General features: G+C 34.6%; 2 protein-coding genes across 3 annotated transcripts; one reads left to right on the top strand and one right to left on the bottom strand.

The window, feature by feature from the left end:
- The first annotated feature begins 7570 nt into the window (after positions 1 to 7570).
- Positions 7571 to 9169, top strand: LOC118439385. Its single transcript, XM_035860640.1, has 5 exons — positions 7571 to 7809; positions 7888 to 8030; positions 8321 to 8514; positions 8614 to 8660; positions 8729 to 9169. The coding sequence occupies exons 1-4, from the start codon at positions 7601 to 7603 to the stop codon at positions 8638 to 8640; spliced, it is 573 nt and encodes a 190-aa protein (XP_035716533.1). The 5' UTR covers positions 7571 to 7600; the 3' UTR covers positions 8641 to 8660; positions 8729 to 9169.
- A 416-nt stretch (positions 9170 to 9585) lies between these two features.
- On the bottom strand, positions 9586 to 11954 carry LOC110860812. 2 transcript variants are annotated; one of them, XM_035860639.1, is made up of 4 exons: positions 11871 to 11954; positions 11377 to 11684; positions 10819 to 10923; positions 9586 to 10726 (listed from the first exon to the last, which is right to left on the bottom strand). In XM_035860639.1, exons 2-4 carry the CDS (start codon positions 11452 to 11454, stop codon positions 9797 to 9799), a joined length of 1113 nt encoding a protein of 370 aa, XP_035716532.1. In that variant the 5' UTR covers positions 11455 to 11684; positions 11871 to 11954; the 3' UTR covers positions 9586 to 9796. The 2 variants fall into 2 exon arrangements, with proteins under 2 accessions (XP_035716532.1, XP_021965615.1); XM_022109923.2 differs by having other exon boundaries at positions 11377 to 11911.
- Between the last annotated feature and the right edge of the window lie 575 nt (positions 11955 to 12529).

Here is a 12529-nt window from a genome sequence, read left to right as displayed (position 1 = left end):
GATTTGCATCAGTTTATTAACCTGCTAGGTTATGCATGCATTATGAATGCATTAATTGTACTTGCTTATATACGACATGACTTGATCTTAAATAAAGTAGTCGCTAAATGTACTCGTTGAGCAGATGAGCTAAACCCTTATTTTGAACAGTTAGAAGCTTTGGAAATAGTTTTAAAAATTAGTAAACCATTTTGTGAAAAAGAGTTTGAAAATTTTTCAACCAAGACAAAATCTTTGTTACAAGCTTTTGAGAAAGTTAAATCCGCGTACCAAAGACAAAAATTATTTGAAAAGAATGACAAAATGTTATTGCCAGTTGAAATAACTTTAGGGAGTAGGGTTGAGCAAAAAGTTAGAAATTTCAAAAGGCATCAAGTAATGGTAGCCGATACATTTATGTATGTACCTCTCCTCAAAACTTTAGAAAGTATTCTCTCAACCCCAGCTTATCTCAAATTCTTTAATTGTGAAGAAAGTTTAAACAAAATTGGACAAATTTCAAGTTTTAGTGATTCCCAATCTTTCAAAAATAACAGATTGTTTGCGCATCATCAAAATGCTTTACAAATTCAAATATTTTATGACGATTTTGAGACGGTCAATCCACTTGGCTCAAAGCGTGGGGTCCATAAAATTGGTGGAATTTATTTTATTTTGAGAAATTTCCCCGATTACTTTAATTCTCAATTAAATAAAATAAATTTGCTAGCACTATTTTATTCCGAAGACGCTAAAAAATACGGAATAAATTCAATTTTAAAATTTTTGCTTCCAGATTTAAAAACTTTAGAAAGAGTTGGGATTAACGTTCAAGGTTTGGGAAACGTTTTAGGAAGCGTTTGCACATTAGTTTTCGACAATTTAGGAGCTAACTCACTTTTAGGGTTTTCTGAATCTTTTAATGCTAATCATTATTGCAGAATATGTTGTACAAGCAAGGATGAAGCGCAAATAATTTTAAAACATTCTCAAATGACAATTAGAGATAAAAACAATTATGAATTGCATTTATCTCAAAAAAATTATGGAGTTCAACATCCTTGTGTTCTGAATGAACTTCAATATTTTAATTTCATTGACTCTCCAACAGTCGATATTATGCACGATCTGTTGGAGGGAGTTGTACCATATGAAATCAAAATTGTTCTCAAAAAGTTAATTACTTTAAATTGTTTTTGTTTAGATATTGTTAACCAAAGGATTTTGGCATTTAATTTTGGTTATATCGAGTCCAAAAATAAACCAAGTCCTGTAAAATTAGATTCTGTTGGTAACAAAATTGGGCAAAAAGCCGCACAAGCATGGTGCCTTATTAGGTTCTTGCCCACAATTTTGGGAGATTTAATTATTACTACCGAACAAAAGAAATATTGGGAATTACTTTTACAACTTTTAGAAATTTTAAGTTTAGTTTTTTGTCGAAAATTTTCAGAAGCAACTTTGCTTAGACTTGATGAATTAGTTTATGTTCATCATAGACTATTTTTGAAACTTTTTCCAGAGTTACGTTTGATTCCAAAACATCATTTCATGTGTCACTATTCTTATGTGATACGACAAACTGGCCCCTTAGTTTCTCTTTGGACAATGAGGTTCGAAGGGAAACACAATTATTTTGCCCAATTGGCAAATAATATTAAAAATTTCAAAAACATTTGTTATTCCCTTGCAATGCGTCATCAGCAATATAGTTCTGTAATGTTTAGAGAGATTTCTATGAACGATTTTAAAGCAGACAAAATATTTTGTTTAAAGTTGACTCAATTTTCAAACTCATTTGACATTATAGAATTGCTTAGAAATGTCTCAGGGTTTGAAAAATGTGATTTGCAGACAGAAGTATATACAACAAATGAAATTATTTTTAGAAATTATTGTTACAAAGTTAATTATGTTCTATGTTATGGTATGGGTAATGTCTTTCCTAAATTTGGAATAATTTTAGATATAATATTAGCTAATGATAAGACATGTTATTTTCTTGTTCAAGATTTGAAGGTTGAATACTTTGACCGACATTTTTTTTCCTATAAAATAACATATTCGAAAGATATTTATTGTCTCATTAATGTTAAGGATTTGATAATACATGATTGCATGGAAGCTATGCAAAATAGTAAAGTAAATGGTAATTTTATATCTGTTCGACATCATATTTAATTTTCTATGTTAGAAAAGTAATTTTTATGTTATTATAAATTTAAATAAGTTGTTAAATATTGTATTGTAATATTTAATTAAGCAATTATGTATATTATAAGCTCTACTACTAATTCTATAAAGACCGAAGTGCAGTCGATAGTTAATTTTAAAAAGACCGAAGTGCAGTCGATGATTAATTTTAAAAAGACCGAACTACAGAAAAAAAATTCTAAAAAGACCTAAGTGCAAGCATGTATTTACTTATGGCTATATCTTGCCAGAACGATTCTTCACATATCGCGCGATTTAGCCATAAGTAAATACATGCTTGCACTTAGGTCTTTTTAGAATTTTTTTTCTGTAGTTCGGTCTTTTTAAAATTAAGCATCGACTGCACTTCGGTCTTTTTAAAATTAACTATCGACTGCACTTCGGTCTTTATAGAATTAGTACGACGATATGTAATATAAAATGTGTTATTATACATGTATTATATTATTATTATAAAATAAAACATTTTTATAACTAGATTTTATAACCATCAAATGCATTGTTTATAACCAAATTGTGCATGCATATCTGTGTAATTGGTAATACGTATAACCAGAATGAATAAATAAATACAACCGACATGGTTGTTTCTATAACCAATGGATTAAGAAGTTATAACCATAAATACATGCATCCTTTAATCATCAAGGTTATTTTTATGTCCACCGTGGTTATAATTTTAACCATGCTGGTTGTCCGAGTATTATAACCAACTGGTTGTGACTATTACCAATCCGGTAGAGTCGTATACTTGTGCGCTCTGGTTATAATTTGGTTAAAATTTTATTAAGAGTGTACATAGATTGGAATAGGTGGAACGAGTTGCGTTCTATGTTACGTATTTCTCGTCGAAAATGTCGGATAGCCACGTCAACCAACATTTTCAATAATGTGGTAATGATCTAAAACAAAATTTCTGAAATTTTGCGACTTGTCCGTAAAGCTTGTTTAGCGATTTGTTAATTTTTCAACCTCTGTCTAGAGAATTAAGTCTGATCTAAACGATAGAGTGCACAAAGAGCAGTTAGTAAGTACCTGCTCAGAATATGTGGATTTCGTTGTTATACTACTAATTTGTTTTGTTCAGGAGTTCCGAAAAAATACCTCTTAAGGTATAAAATATTGTCCAATTGTGCGTAATAAATTATTTATATTTGTGTATAAATTTTAGAGTAAAGCTATTTATATGCATGTATGTACAAATGTATGCAGATTCGTTAAGATCGTCAATTTCATATTAAAAAAAGATTTCATTTGAAAATGAGATTATGGGTTTTATTTTGTGCTTTTTTATGCGGAACATCTGGATACATATGTTGTATATTCTGTAATTTGGTTATGCAATTATCTACGATTATTACATTATTTAATTTAAAGTTTTAGATATTTTGTAGCCGGAACGAATGATCAGATTTTTGCTTATTAAATAATTGAGTAAAGATATTTAGTGTACTTATAATCTACGGAAAATATCGAAATACCCGATCAACATCGAAATATGAGAACTACGCAAAAATTGCGTTGCATTTAGTTGCAATGCGGAAATTGCCATAAGGTGCTGAGATTTTGCGTACTTTATGAGCAACTTAATGATCTGCTAAAAATATACTGAAAAATGACGAAGAAAATGTGCATCGTATTGCATATATTAAAAACTGAGAGTAGCCTGCGAATAAACCACGCAACTTCTATGCCTGCCACCGATGAAGTGATAAATTGATGATGTTGGCCACAAAAGTTGCGTGAATTCTGCGGTCAAAGTTACAACATTTCTTCGCTCAGGGAAGACGAGAAAGTTGCATTGATTTTGCGAATATTTTGCATAATTATTTCCCCTTCGCCATTTCTTTTTTAACTCGTGGTCAATCGTACAGACTTCCTCTGCCCTGTTATCAAGGGTAGAGTTCAGACATAAAATATGGATTGTAAGTATTCAATCGACGAGGTTATGCCTGATAGTGGGAATTCTATTCCTGTTGACCTTGTGGCGTCCCTATGGCCGAATAAATGAAAGAAGATCTGAAGACGTTTGGGAACAAGTTCCTTACTCCAGAATTTTAGGAAGTTATGGTAAAAATGCATTACCATCAAATATATCTAGTCAGAGCTAAACTTAAATTTTATTCCCACTTAGAAATATATGAAGAAGCCAGGAGCATGCTCATCTTAGCAGAGGAAACATCAAATGTTGACCCGGACCCCGATGCTACTTCAAATAATCGACCAGCTTTAAGGAAAGAGGCAACCATCGGGCAATTCTTCTAATTAGGTTCCTGAGAACAGCATTATTGTTCCGAGCAAGGTCATGATTTTAAAATCTAGGCTTAGTTATTTATAGTTTTAATGGAGTTTTTGAATAACTGATTATTGGATTTGTTCGAATCTACTAATAAATCGTTTAATATATTATATCCGTTCAAAATATTCTAAAGTTCTTCATAGAAATTGCATAAAAGAATCATGAAAAAGTTGCAAATAATTCGCATGAAAATCACGGTAGAAATATGTGCAGAAATTGCGCAATAATTCATAATGATTTCTGCGTTAAAACTCCCGCAAATAATGCGTTGAACTGATAATCAATTTTGCGCAACAGTTACCAACAAATCTGCACAAATTCGGCGGCCATCGGTTGCAGCCGATTTGCTATATCACTTTTGCGCAAATTCAATGATATTTGCGGATCGGGTATGTATATATCTAGGTACATAAATTTTCGAATCAAGGCATTTTCTGCAATTTACATATATGTATGCAGCTACCTATATTTAGATCACAAATCACGCACTTCGTATTTTTAAATATATTTATATATGTATGTACGAGCCAGGGGAGGAAAAAAATTAATCGGCCTCGTCATTATCCCGCAATAAATGTGAAATATTTACCTTATCACTTTTCAATATAATTCCCTAGGAGGTCAAAACACTTGGTCCGCTTTGCTTTATGGTATGCATGGTACCCATACTTTAATTATTCAAACATAACAACCTGCTGAAGAAGGGGTGAATATTTCGTCAGTTTTTGTTAACGTGGCATTGTATCACGTGTTTTTTTTGAATTGTTGTGTCTCAACTTTCCCTTCCTCCATGTATTCAAATGGCGATTTTGAAATATGTTCACCGCCTTTCGTTTTTAACAATATGAAGATATTAATGCACCTAAAAATCGGTAATTTTTAGGCTTACATAGTTAGGAGATAAAAATTTTGATTTTTTTCTTCAACAAGAAGATAAATATAAAATAGATGAAAAATAATCAATAAAATTTAAATATTTCCTCATTGAAGAAAAAAATCAAAATTTTTATCTCCTAACTATGTAAGCCTAAAAATTACCGATTTTTAGGTGAATTAATATCTTCATATTGTTAAAAACGAAAGGCGGTGAACATTTTTCAAAATCGCCATTTGAATACATGGAGGAAGGGAAAGTTGAGACACAACAATTCAAACAAAAAACCCCGCATCAGCCAGCATGCTATTCCGCCTTAAGTATCTGAACCCCGGAATTGTCCATGACCAAACGCGAAGCTGTGGCTAGAATAGCCAACGTTAGAAACAAGGCCCCTTGGAACTTATCCGTTTGTGAGAAGCGTCCAAATGAAGTGTGGAGGAGCATTGCCCCGCAATAAAATAGTGACAAGGTACATTGCCACTTGAAACTTCGTGCTTGCTTAGGGCTCCTAGTTTGTATGAATGTTTCCTCCTTTTCGTCCCACGTAATTGCGACGCATTGCAGAAATTGACAAATTTTTACATGTAATTTAAGCAGGGGAAGAAATTGGGTGTGATACATGATTAAGTAGGAAGGCAAATGCGACGTTGGGCACGTATACATAACTCGGGCTTGGCATTGGGTTTATATACGGTCAATACGCAGATCTTAATCCTAATTAAGTTTTGACACAGATTAATGGGACTTAATGCTACAATGGTACGCAATATGGGAGAAATTGTTACATATTTTGTTTTCCACGCCAAAATTGTGACGGTTTCTTCCATGCACAATTTGCTTTACGCCGTTAGTTATTTGTCAATCAAATTATCAATTTTACCAACCACCTCGATAAAACAGTGCTCCGAGCACCTTCTTTGAGTTCGAGTAGCTTCTTTAAGAGACGTGACTTTCAGGGCACCTGTCTAAATACGTGCGTTATACTTATATGCACTTGAACTTATTTATGTAAGTGGTTCCCACAGCGGTGAACTTTCTATCGGTTAGATAACACTTTTACGGATTTACATGCACATCTACACTCTTAGAAATCCAGTATTGAAGTAATACCAAGCGGTAATACCGCAGCGGTATTGATATATGACTCTAACAAAACGGTACTGATAAGTAATACCGTGTAATAATGACCCGGTATTAAAGTTTTACCATATTGGCAGCAAATTTTTATACACTGGTATAATTTTAATACCAAGCGGTAACAACTTTTATACCGAGAAATCGATACCTGCGTGGCAATACCGGATTTTTAACAGTGAATAATGCTGCTCTTCCCGTGCAGATCAAGTTTTCCAGCAGCACTTTCACCAATCCCATTTCACCTCCTGCCTGCATATGTACATACCCATGTATATGTAACAGTGTGTATTTTGTGTGAAAACATTATTATTATGTATGTATGGTGCACAAAAATGTAGAAAAAGGCATGAAATGGATGGTATTCAATTCGTGCAGGGAATTTCATAAATATTCTCAAGACTTTCATACATAAGTATTGAAAAACTTGGCATATGGGTATTCGTTATTTCCTCGTATCGTTTGTATTACACATAAAATAATTTACGAAAAAACAAAATCATAAGCTTTGTAAGGCGATTTTTTATGGGTAAAATCCTAGGTATGACGGTTACAAAATCTCATAAATAAGCTGTTTTACCAGGACATTATTAAGAAACATTTGTATCCTCTAATTTCGTGTGGGTACATATTTTTAACAGCAGAAACACTGATACACACGTATGTAAATGTATGCATTGATGCTAATTGAAATAAAGTGAAAGCAGACAGACTGCGAAAAAACGAACGAAATTATTCAGTTTGCACATCAAACACTCCCAAATCTTATTTTATCTATGTATGTACATACATATGTACAGTAACGGAATATGTTCGTCTCAGTTTGCCATGAACCCTCCTACCGTGAGCATCTTTTCACTTTCTCCTGCCAAGACAAGAAATCAAGACGTACTCTCCATTCGCACATGGTTGAACTTTTGCAGAAATTGAGAATTCTCAGAAACTACGCTACTGTCGGTCTCAAGTTCCCCCGTTAGCATAATTTGATGGAATTTGAGACTGAGAGTGCAGTAGTTTCTCAAAATTATCAATTTCTGTAAAAGTTCAAATGTGTGCGAATGGAGAGTAGATACATATTTATTTAACAAAAGATCAGCATGGGTTGTCCTCCCAGTAATAAAACGTTGTCCTCCATCAAAGCATCAAAGTCCGACGACGACTTAATCCTTGTCAGTGAAAGCCTGAGGACCATTGACCTTATCGCGGATAAGTACGTGGACGTCGTTATCTTAACATTACTAGGATTATTTTTCATTTCACTAGAAACTTGTGCATTTCTTGTCATCCTGAAACATACAAACTTCCGGTGTGTACATATATAAATATTGCTTTTAAACAAATTGTCACTTAATTTAATTTAATTAAACCAATTAATTAATTTTAGGCAAGTAATTAGCCGATCTTCCTTCTTCAACTTGAATGTTTCTCTCCTCTTCGTCGTTCTGAGCCCAACTCTCCGTCTAATCAGGCAACTTAATCTCGTTCCCCCGGGGGAATGGAGCTGCGGTTTGTGTGGTGTGGGGATTCGTAAGTCAAGTTTATGTAAATACAGACAGTTTTGCATATGCATTTCATACTAGGACAGCATTAAACTAATTAATGAAGCGTTTCATGTCAACCATCGTAACTCCGTAACCACGTTAACTTATGAGGAGACTTTGATCATTTCTGAGAAATTTTTTGCCTCCGAAATTATAAAAACTTGTTAAACATGAAAGACATGTTTTTCGTTCGTAAGCGGATCTTCGTAAACTTATATATGCACGTGCCTAACGAAGGTTGAGATGAAACGTCTCAAAATTGATCTCGCTTTCTAGGAAGTCTCGTCTCAATTTATCCATTCTGCATGGTCGTCATTTTCTCCGAGTTGACAAAGTCGAGAGAAAGTAAATCTCTATCGGGCAGCTTTCTCCTTCTGTTTCCATGGATGTCGGCAATTCTAATCTCACTTCCAGTATATTGGACTTATAATTACGACACTGGTTCGCAGAATGGTGGGACATGTGCGCGGGTGAGATTTTTTAATTATGTAATTATTTATTATATTTATATTTATTTATATATTTATTTATATTTATATTAAATAAATCTGATTAAATTAAAATCTCAGCAATGCAGCGGATCGGATTTCGTATGAAATTTTTATTCATATTCAAGGTAAGTAATTACTTACTTAAATATCAGTAGATGAAAGTCTGGAGTAAGCTTTAATCAATTTTTTCTAGCCGATACCTACCAACATTCCGTTGCATTTGATCCGACGCGTCCGCTTTGTGTTTTGTCATATGATATTTTTCATACTCACCTGGGTACCTGTTGGAACTTTCAATCTTACCCACATTCTCACCAGCCTCCCATCATCCTGCCCGTTGTGGAGAAGCCGGATAAAATCGTGGGCATCTCTTTCAGCATCGTGTTTCTCGTGCAGACTATTTTCCAACCTTTTTTATATTTCATTACCGTGTATGATACTCCGTTATGTGATTATCTTCAGAATATTATGTCGGCCTTGGTTTCAGAAGAAATTGGAGGAGCGAGAGACTGACTTGATGAATCCGTAAAGATCAAGTTAATTTTTCATTAAATTGTTAAACCATTACGACCAGGAAGATTTTGTAAATCATGTATTTATGTATGTATATATATTAAAAAAGCATTTAATCATCTATTCCTGTGTTGTTACCAAGATTACATATGAATCGAAAGCTGAGAAATAAGCACAATTTCAGAGGACTAATTCGCTAACTTTTGGATGAAGAATTGGCAAATATTCACTTAAGTAATGAGTGTCACTCAGGCCGAGTGAATAAAAGACATGTAATTACATATGTGTGTATGTATGTATGATTACATGTAATTTCACATGGAGCCCATGTGGGTTCTATATGAAATTGCATCAAACAAAATTGCACAGAAAATGTCTTTTTTGCAATGGACATACTTGTCAAAACTCTCTCATATCTCTCTAAAATTGAGTGTAAAGCATAACTTGTCAAGTTTTAAGAAATGTTTGCATATTTTAATTAAGTTCTGTGTTCATTCTTTTTGATATGTAAATAAATACATGGATACATAGGTCAACTCCACCTAAACTATGCTTATTTATTATACAAATTGTAAACTTTTTACAAGGCAAATTTACAAATGTTTTTTTTTACATTTTTTGCATGCACCGATACAGCGATACTGTAAGTATCGCTTAATTCCATAAATTCTCTATTTTAATATGGAATAAGTCAAACTTATAATCGCTGAATGTCAATATTAATTTAATTTAATACTGAATTTAATAGTTAATTTAATTTGCATACAAAAAATCCCGTTGTCAACAACGAAAATAGAAGCATATTCAAATTATCAATTAACGTGACCCCAGTGGACGCAGTTGTCGCTGGTGTGGACAATGTTGTAGTCATGGTTGTTGTGGTGGTCGCCGTAGTCGTCGTTTCAATGCTCGTCGAAGGAACAATAAGCGTCGTAATTTCTTGAGTAGTCGTTTCTCCATCGGTCGTAGTGGGCGTTGTAGTAGGTAAAGTCGACGTCGTCGGTCGTGGCGTCGTCGTTGTCGTCGTCGTCGTTGTCGTCGTCGTCGTTGTCACGATATCCTCCTCCCAATAGTAATAACTAAAAGAAATCTTCCAAAATACCGACATCTCATCGATATGATTATTATACGCGAACAATCCAACACCATCCCACTCGATAAAGTAGTACAGCTGCATCGCCTTGTTCCCACTGACGCCCAACCCCCACTCGTCATAATTCAGGGAAAAATTCGTGTACAAATATCTGTCCCCGACCCAATTCATGTGCGGGCCATAGCCAAAACTACTTGTGAACAGGGGCGTAGTACGTCCGAAAAAGGAAATTTGCACGACGGCCGGGTAAGGTCGCATGTTTTCGGGGCTATTCGGTAATTCGGGGAAATAGTGGAATCTGTGTTGACGAAAGGGCAGCGTGGCGTCAACTTCGAGCCACATGATCGTTTCGCCGTCATTGACGAGCAAAGATTTGTAGGCTTCGGGGAAATAGGCGGGAAGGCCGGTGCCACTGGAGACGTTTCGGATTTCGGCGTCGGGCGCGGAAAAAGTGAAGCCAAGCCGGGCGAAATCGGCGGGCTGGGTGATTTCGTCGGTTTTGACGGGAGGTGGGTCTAGCAAGATGTGGATGCTGGTGAAGACGGTGAGTTCATTGAGCTGGTTGTGGGTTAGGATGATGTCAATCTGAAGATGAGAATTAACATAAAATTGCAATTAGGGTAAAATTATGATAAAAATTGGTATAAAATTATGCAAAGCGGGAAGTTTCTATTTACCATATCGCCAAATGCGTCGATTGGACCCTTCTTTGCTGCGATCCAGGTCCCAGTAAAGTCAGGATCGGAGCCAGGAAAGTACCACTGCTCAGGTTCGTAGCCCTTCTGTAATTTTATACAAATTGAAAAATGCGTAATTTTTTAATGATACACATTTTACATGAATTTTATGCAAATACGGCAATGTAAATATCAATAAATGCATCATGGTATTTACAGGCTCGGTGACTCACCGTCAAAATTAGTAAATTTTTAATCATTTCTCTGCTTTAGGAATGCATTTTAAAATTATGGCACCGAATTTGTATTCAGTAAGTAAATAGATTAACAGAATGGCTTTGAGTTTTAATGCCAATTTCGATGAGCTCCAATTTTTCTGAAGAATTCTTAAACTTGAAATCTCCGTCAAAACCGGTCAAAATTTGGAGTGTATATTTTTTTTAATTATGTAGGAACGACCTGCTCTACAAATTCTTCGTCCAGAATTTTAAAATAAATTCTCAGAGCTGAGAAGTTATTGTTAATTTTGGTAATGATGATTCATATCTGACCCCTTACCCAGATTCCGAACCCTTGATACACCTCCGTATAAAATTTGGCGGATTTGATCATAATAATTTTCGCGGTTGGCATCATAGTCCGATTCGTCCTTAAGAGGAACCTTTTTCCAATTCCGCTCCCTTCCACGTAAAACACTCGCCCACCTCGCGTGACATCCTCCTCCGTCCAGGAAAGGTTTCGAAATCGGGGTTGAAAATAGTCCGGCAATTGGTCCGGACTAGGGACGCTTTTCAGCTGACATGTCTCGTCCGGATAATTGTGAACGGAACAGTAAAATCCGTACTTCTCGAAATCTTGGTCACTTTCTAGAATAAAGTCAAGTCCGTCAGCTTGTGTGATGAGGAAAGAGACCAAAAATGAGGATACAATTACTACAATTGGTTTGATTTGGAACATTTTGTAAAATTTTGATTAGGTGATTTTGATCAGAATTTAGTTATAGGTTATTCTAGGAATTTTTTAATAATTACAAATTTGGGAAACTTTTCCACCTTTTTTTGATCATTCCTGTTCGAATGATGGATATTAAATACCTTTTTTATCGGGATGTGACACTGTACATAAAAATAAGTCAAGTGTTTGTTAACGAGTTGTGATCGTGATGAATCATTCATTTCATTCAGGACAGGACAAGTCAAGTCAAGTCGTGACGAAATATTTAATGGATTGCTTATCTTGATTGCTACAGGTACATATTCGTATGTCCAATACGATATTTGTATGCAATGAAACATCGTCACGATATCCTATTGTAATTAATTGCGTCAATGATACATGATGCCATTTCAACATCAGAAATCCCGAGTTGAGCTGTAATGAATAATGTACAACACTTTAACTGTTGTTTTTGTACGGTTTTTATTATATTTCCAATGGTGCGATGACTGAAGCTGAGGTGAGTAATGGATAGCATGATTCTGACTTATTAAACAAGTGGGATTTAATTCAATGTCGCTGATAACGATGGAGAGATGCAAACAATGTTCGAGTTCAGAAGGAGTTCTTAGATAAGTACAGTCAGACATGCATTTTAGCTAATCCTGAGCTGGAAATAATTTTATATACATATGCATATTTACAACTTATATATGTATGTAAGTACATACATATAGTAATGTATGGTTTTAACAATATTAGAAAAATAAATGGG

The sequence above is a fragment of the Folsomia candida genome, unplaced genomic scaffold, assembly GCF_002217175.1.
Source record: "Folsomia candida strain VU population unplaced genomic scaffold, ASM221717v1 Fcan01_Sc034, whole genome shotgun sequence".
NCBI lineage: Eukaryota > Metazoa > Arthropoda > Collembola > Entomobryomorpha > Isotomidae > Folsomia > Folsomia candida.
The sequence above is the reverse complement of the archived record's forward strand: the minus strand, read 5'-3'. Positions and strand labels throughout refer to the sequence as shown.

Coding starts and splice junctions, on each gene's coding strand:
- LOC110860812 (XM_022109923.2), bottom strand. CDS start 11,775: ATGTTCCAAATCAAACCAATTGTAGTAATTGTATCCTCATTTTTGGTC. Junction 10,924..11,376: donor ATCAAGGGTTCGGAATCTGG/GTAAGGGGTCAG, acceptor ATAAAATTACAG/AAGGGCTACGAACCTGAGCA. Junction 10,727..10,818: donor TCGACGCATTTGGCGATATG/GTAAATAGAAAC, acceptor TCTCATCTTCAG/ATTGACATCATCCTAACCCA.
- LOC118439385 (XM_035860640.1), top strand. CDS start 7,601: ATGGGTTGTCCTCCCAGTAATAAAACGTTGTCCTCCATCAAAGCATCA. Junction 7,810..7,887: donor CTGAAACATACAAACTTCCG/GTGTGTACATAT, acceptor AATTAATTTTAG/GCAAGTAATTAGCCGATCTT. Junction 8,515..8,613: donor ATGGTGGGACATGTGCGCGG/GTGAGATTTTTT, acceptor TTAAAATCTCAG/CAATGCAGCGGATCGGATTT.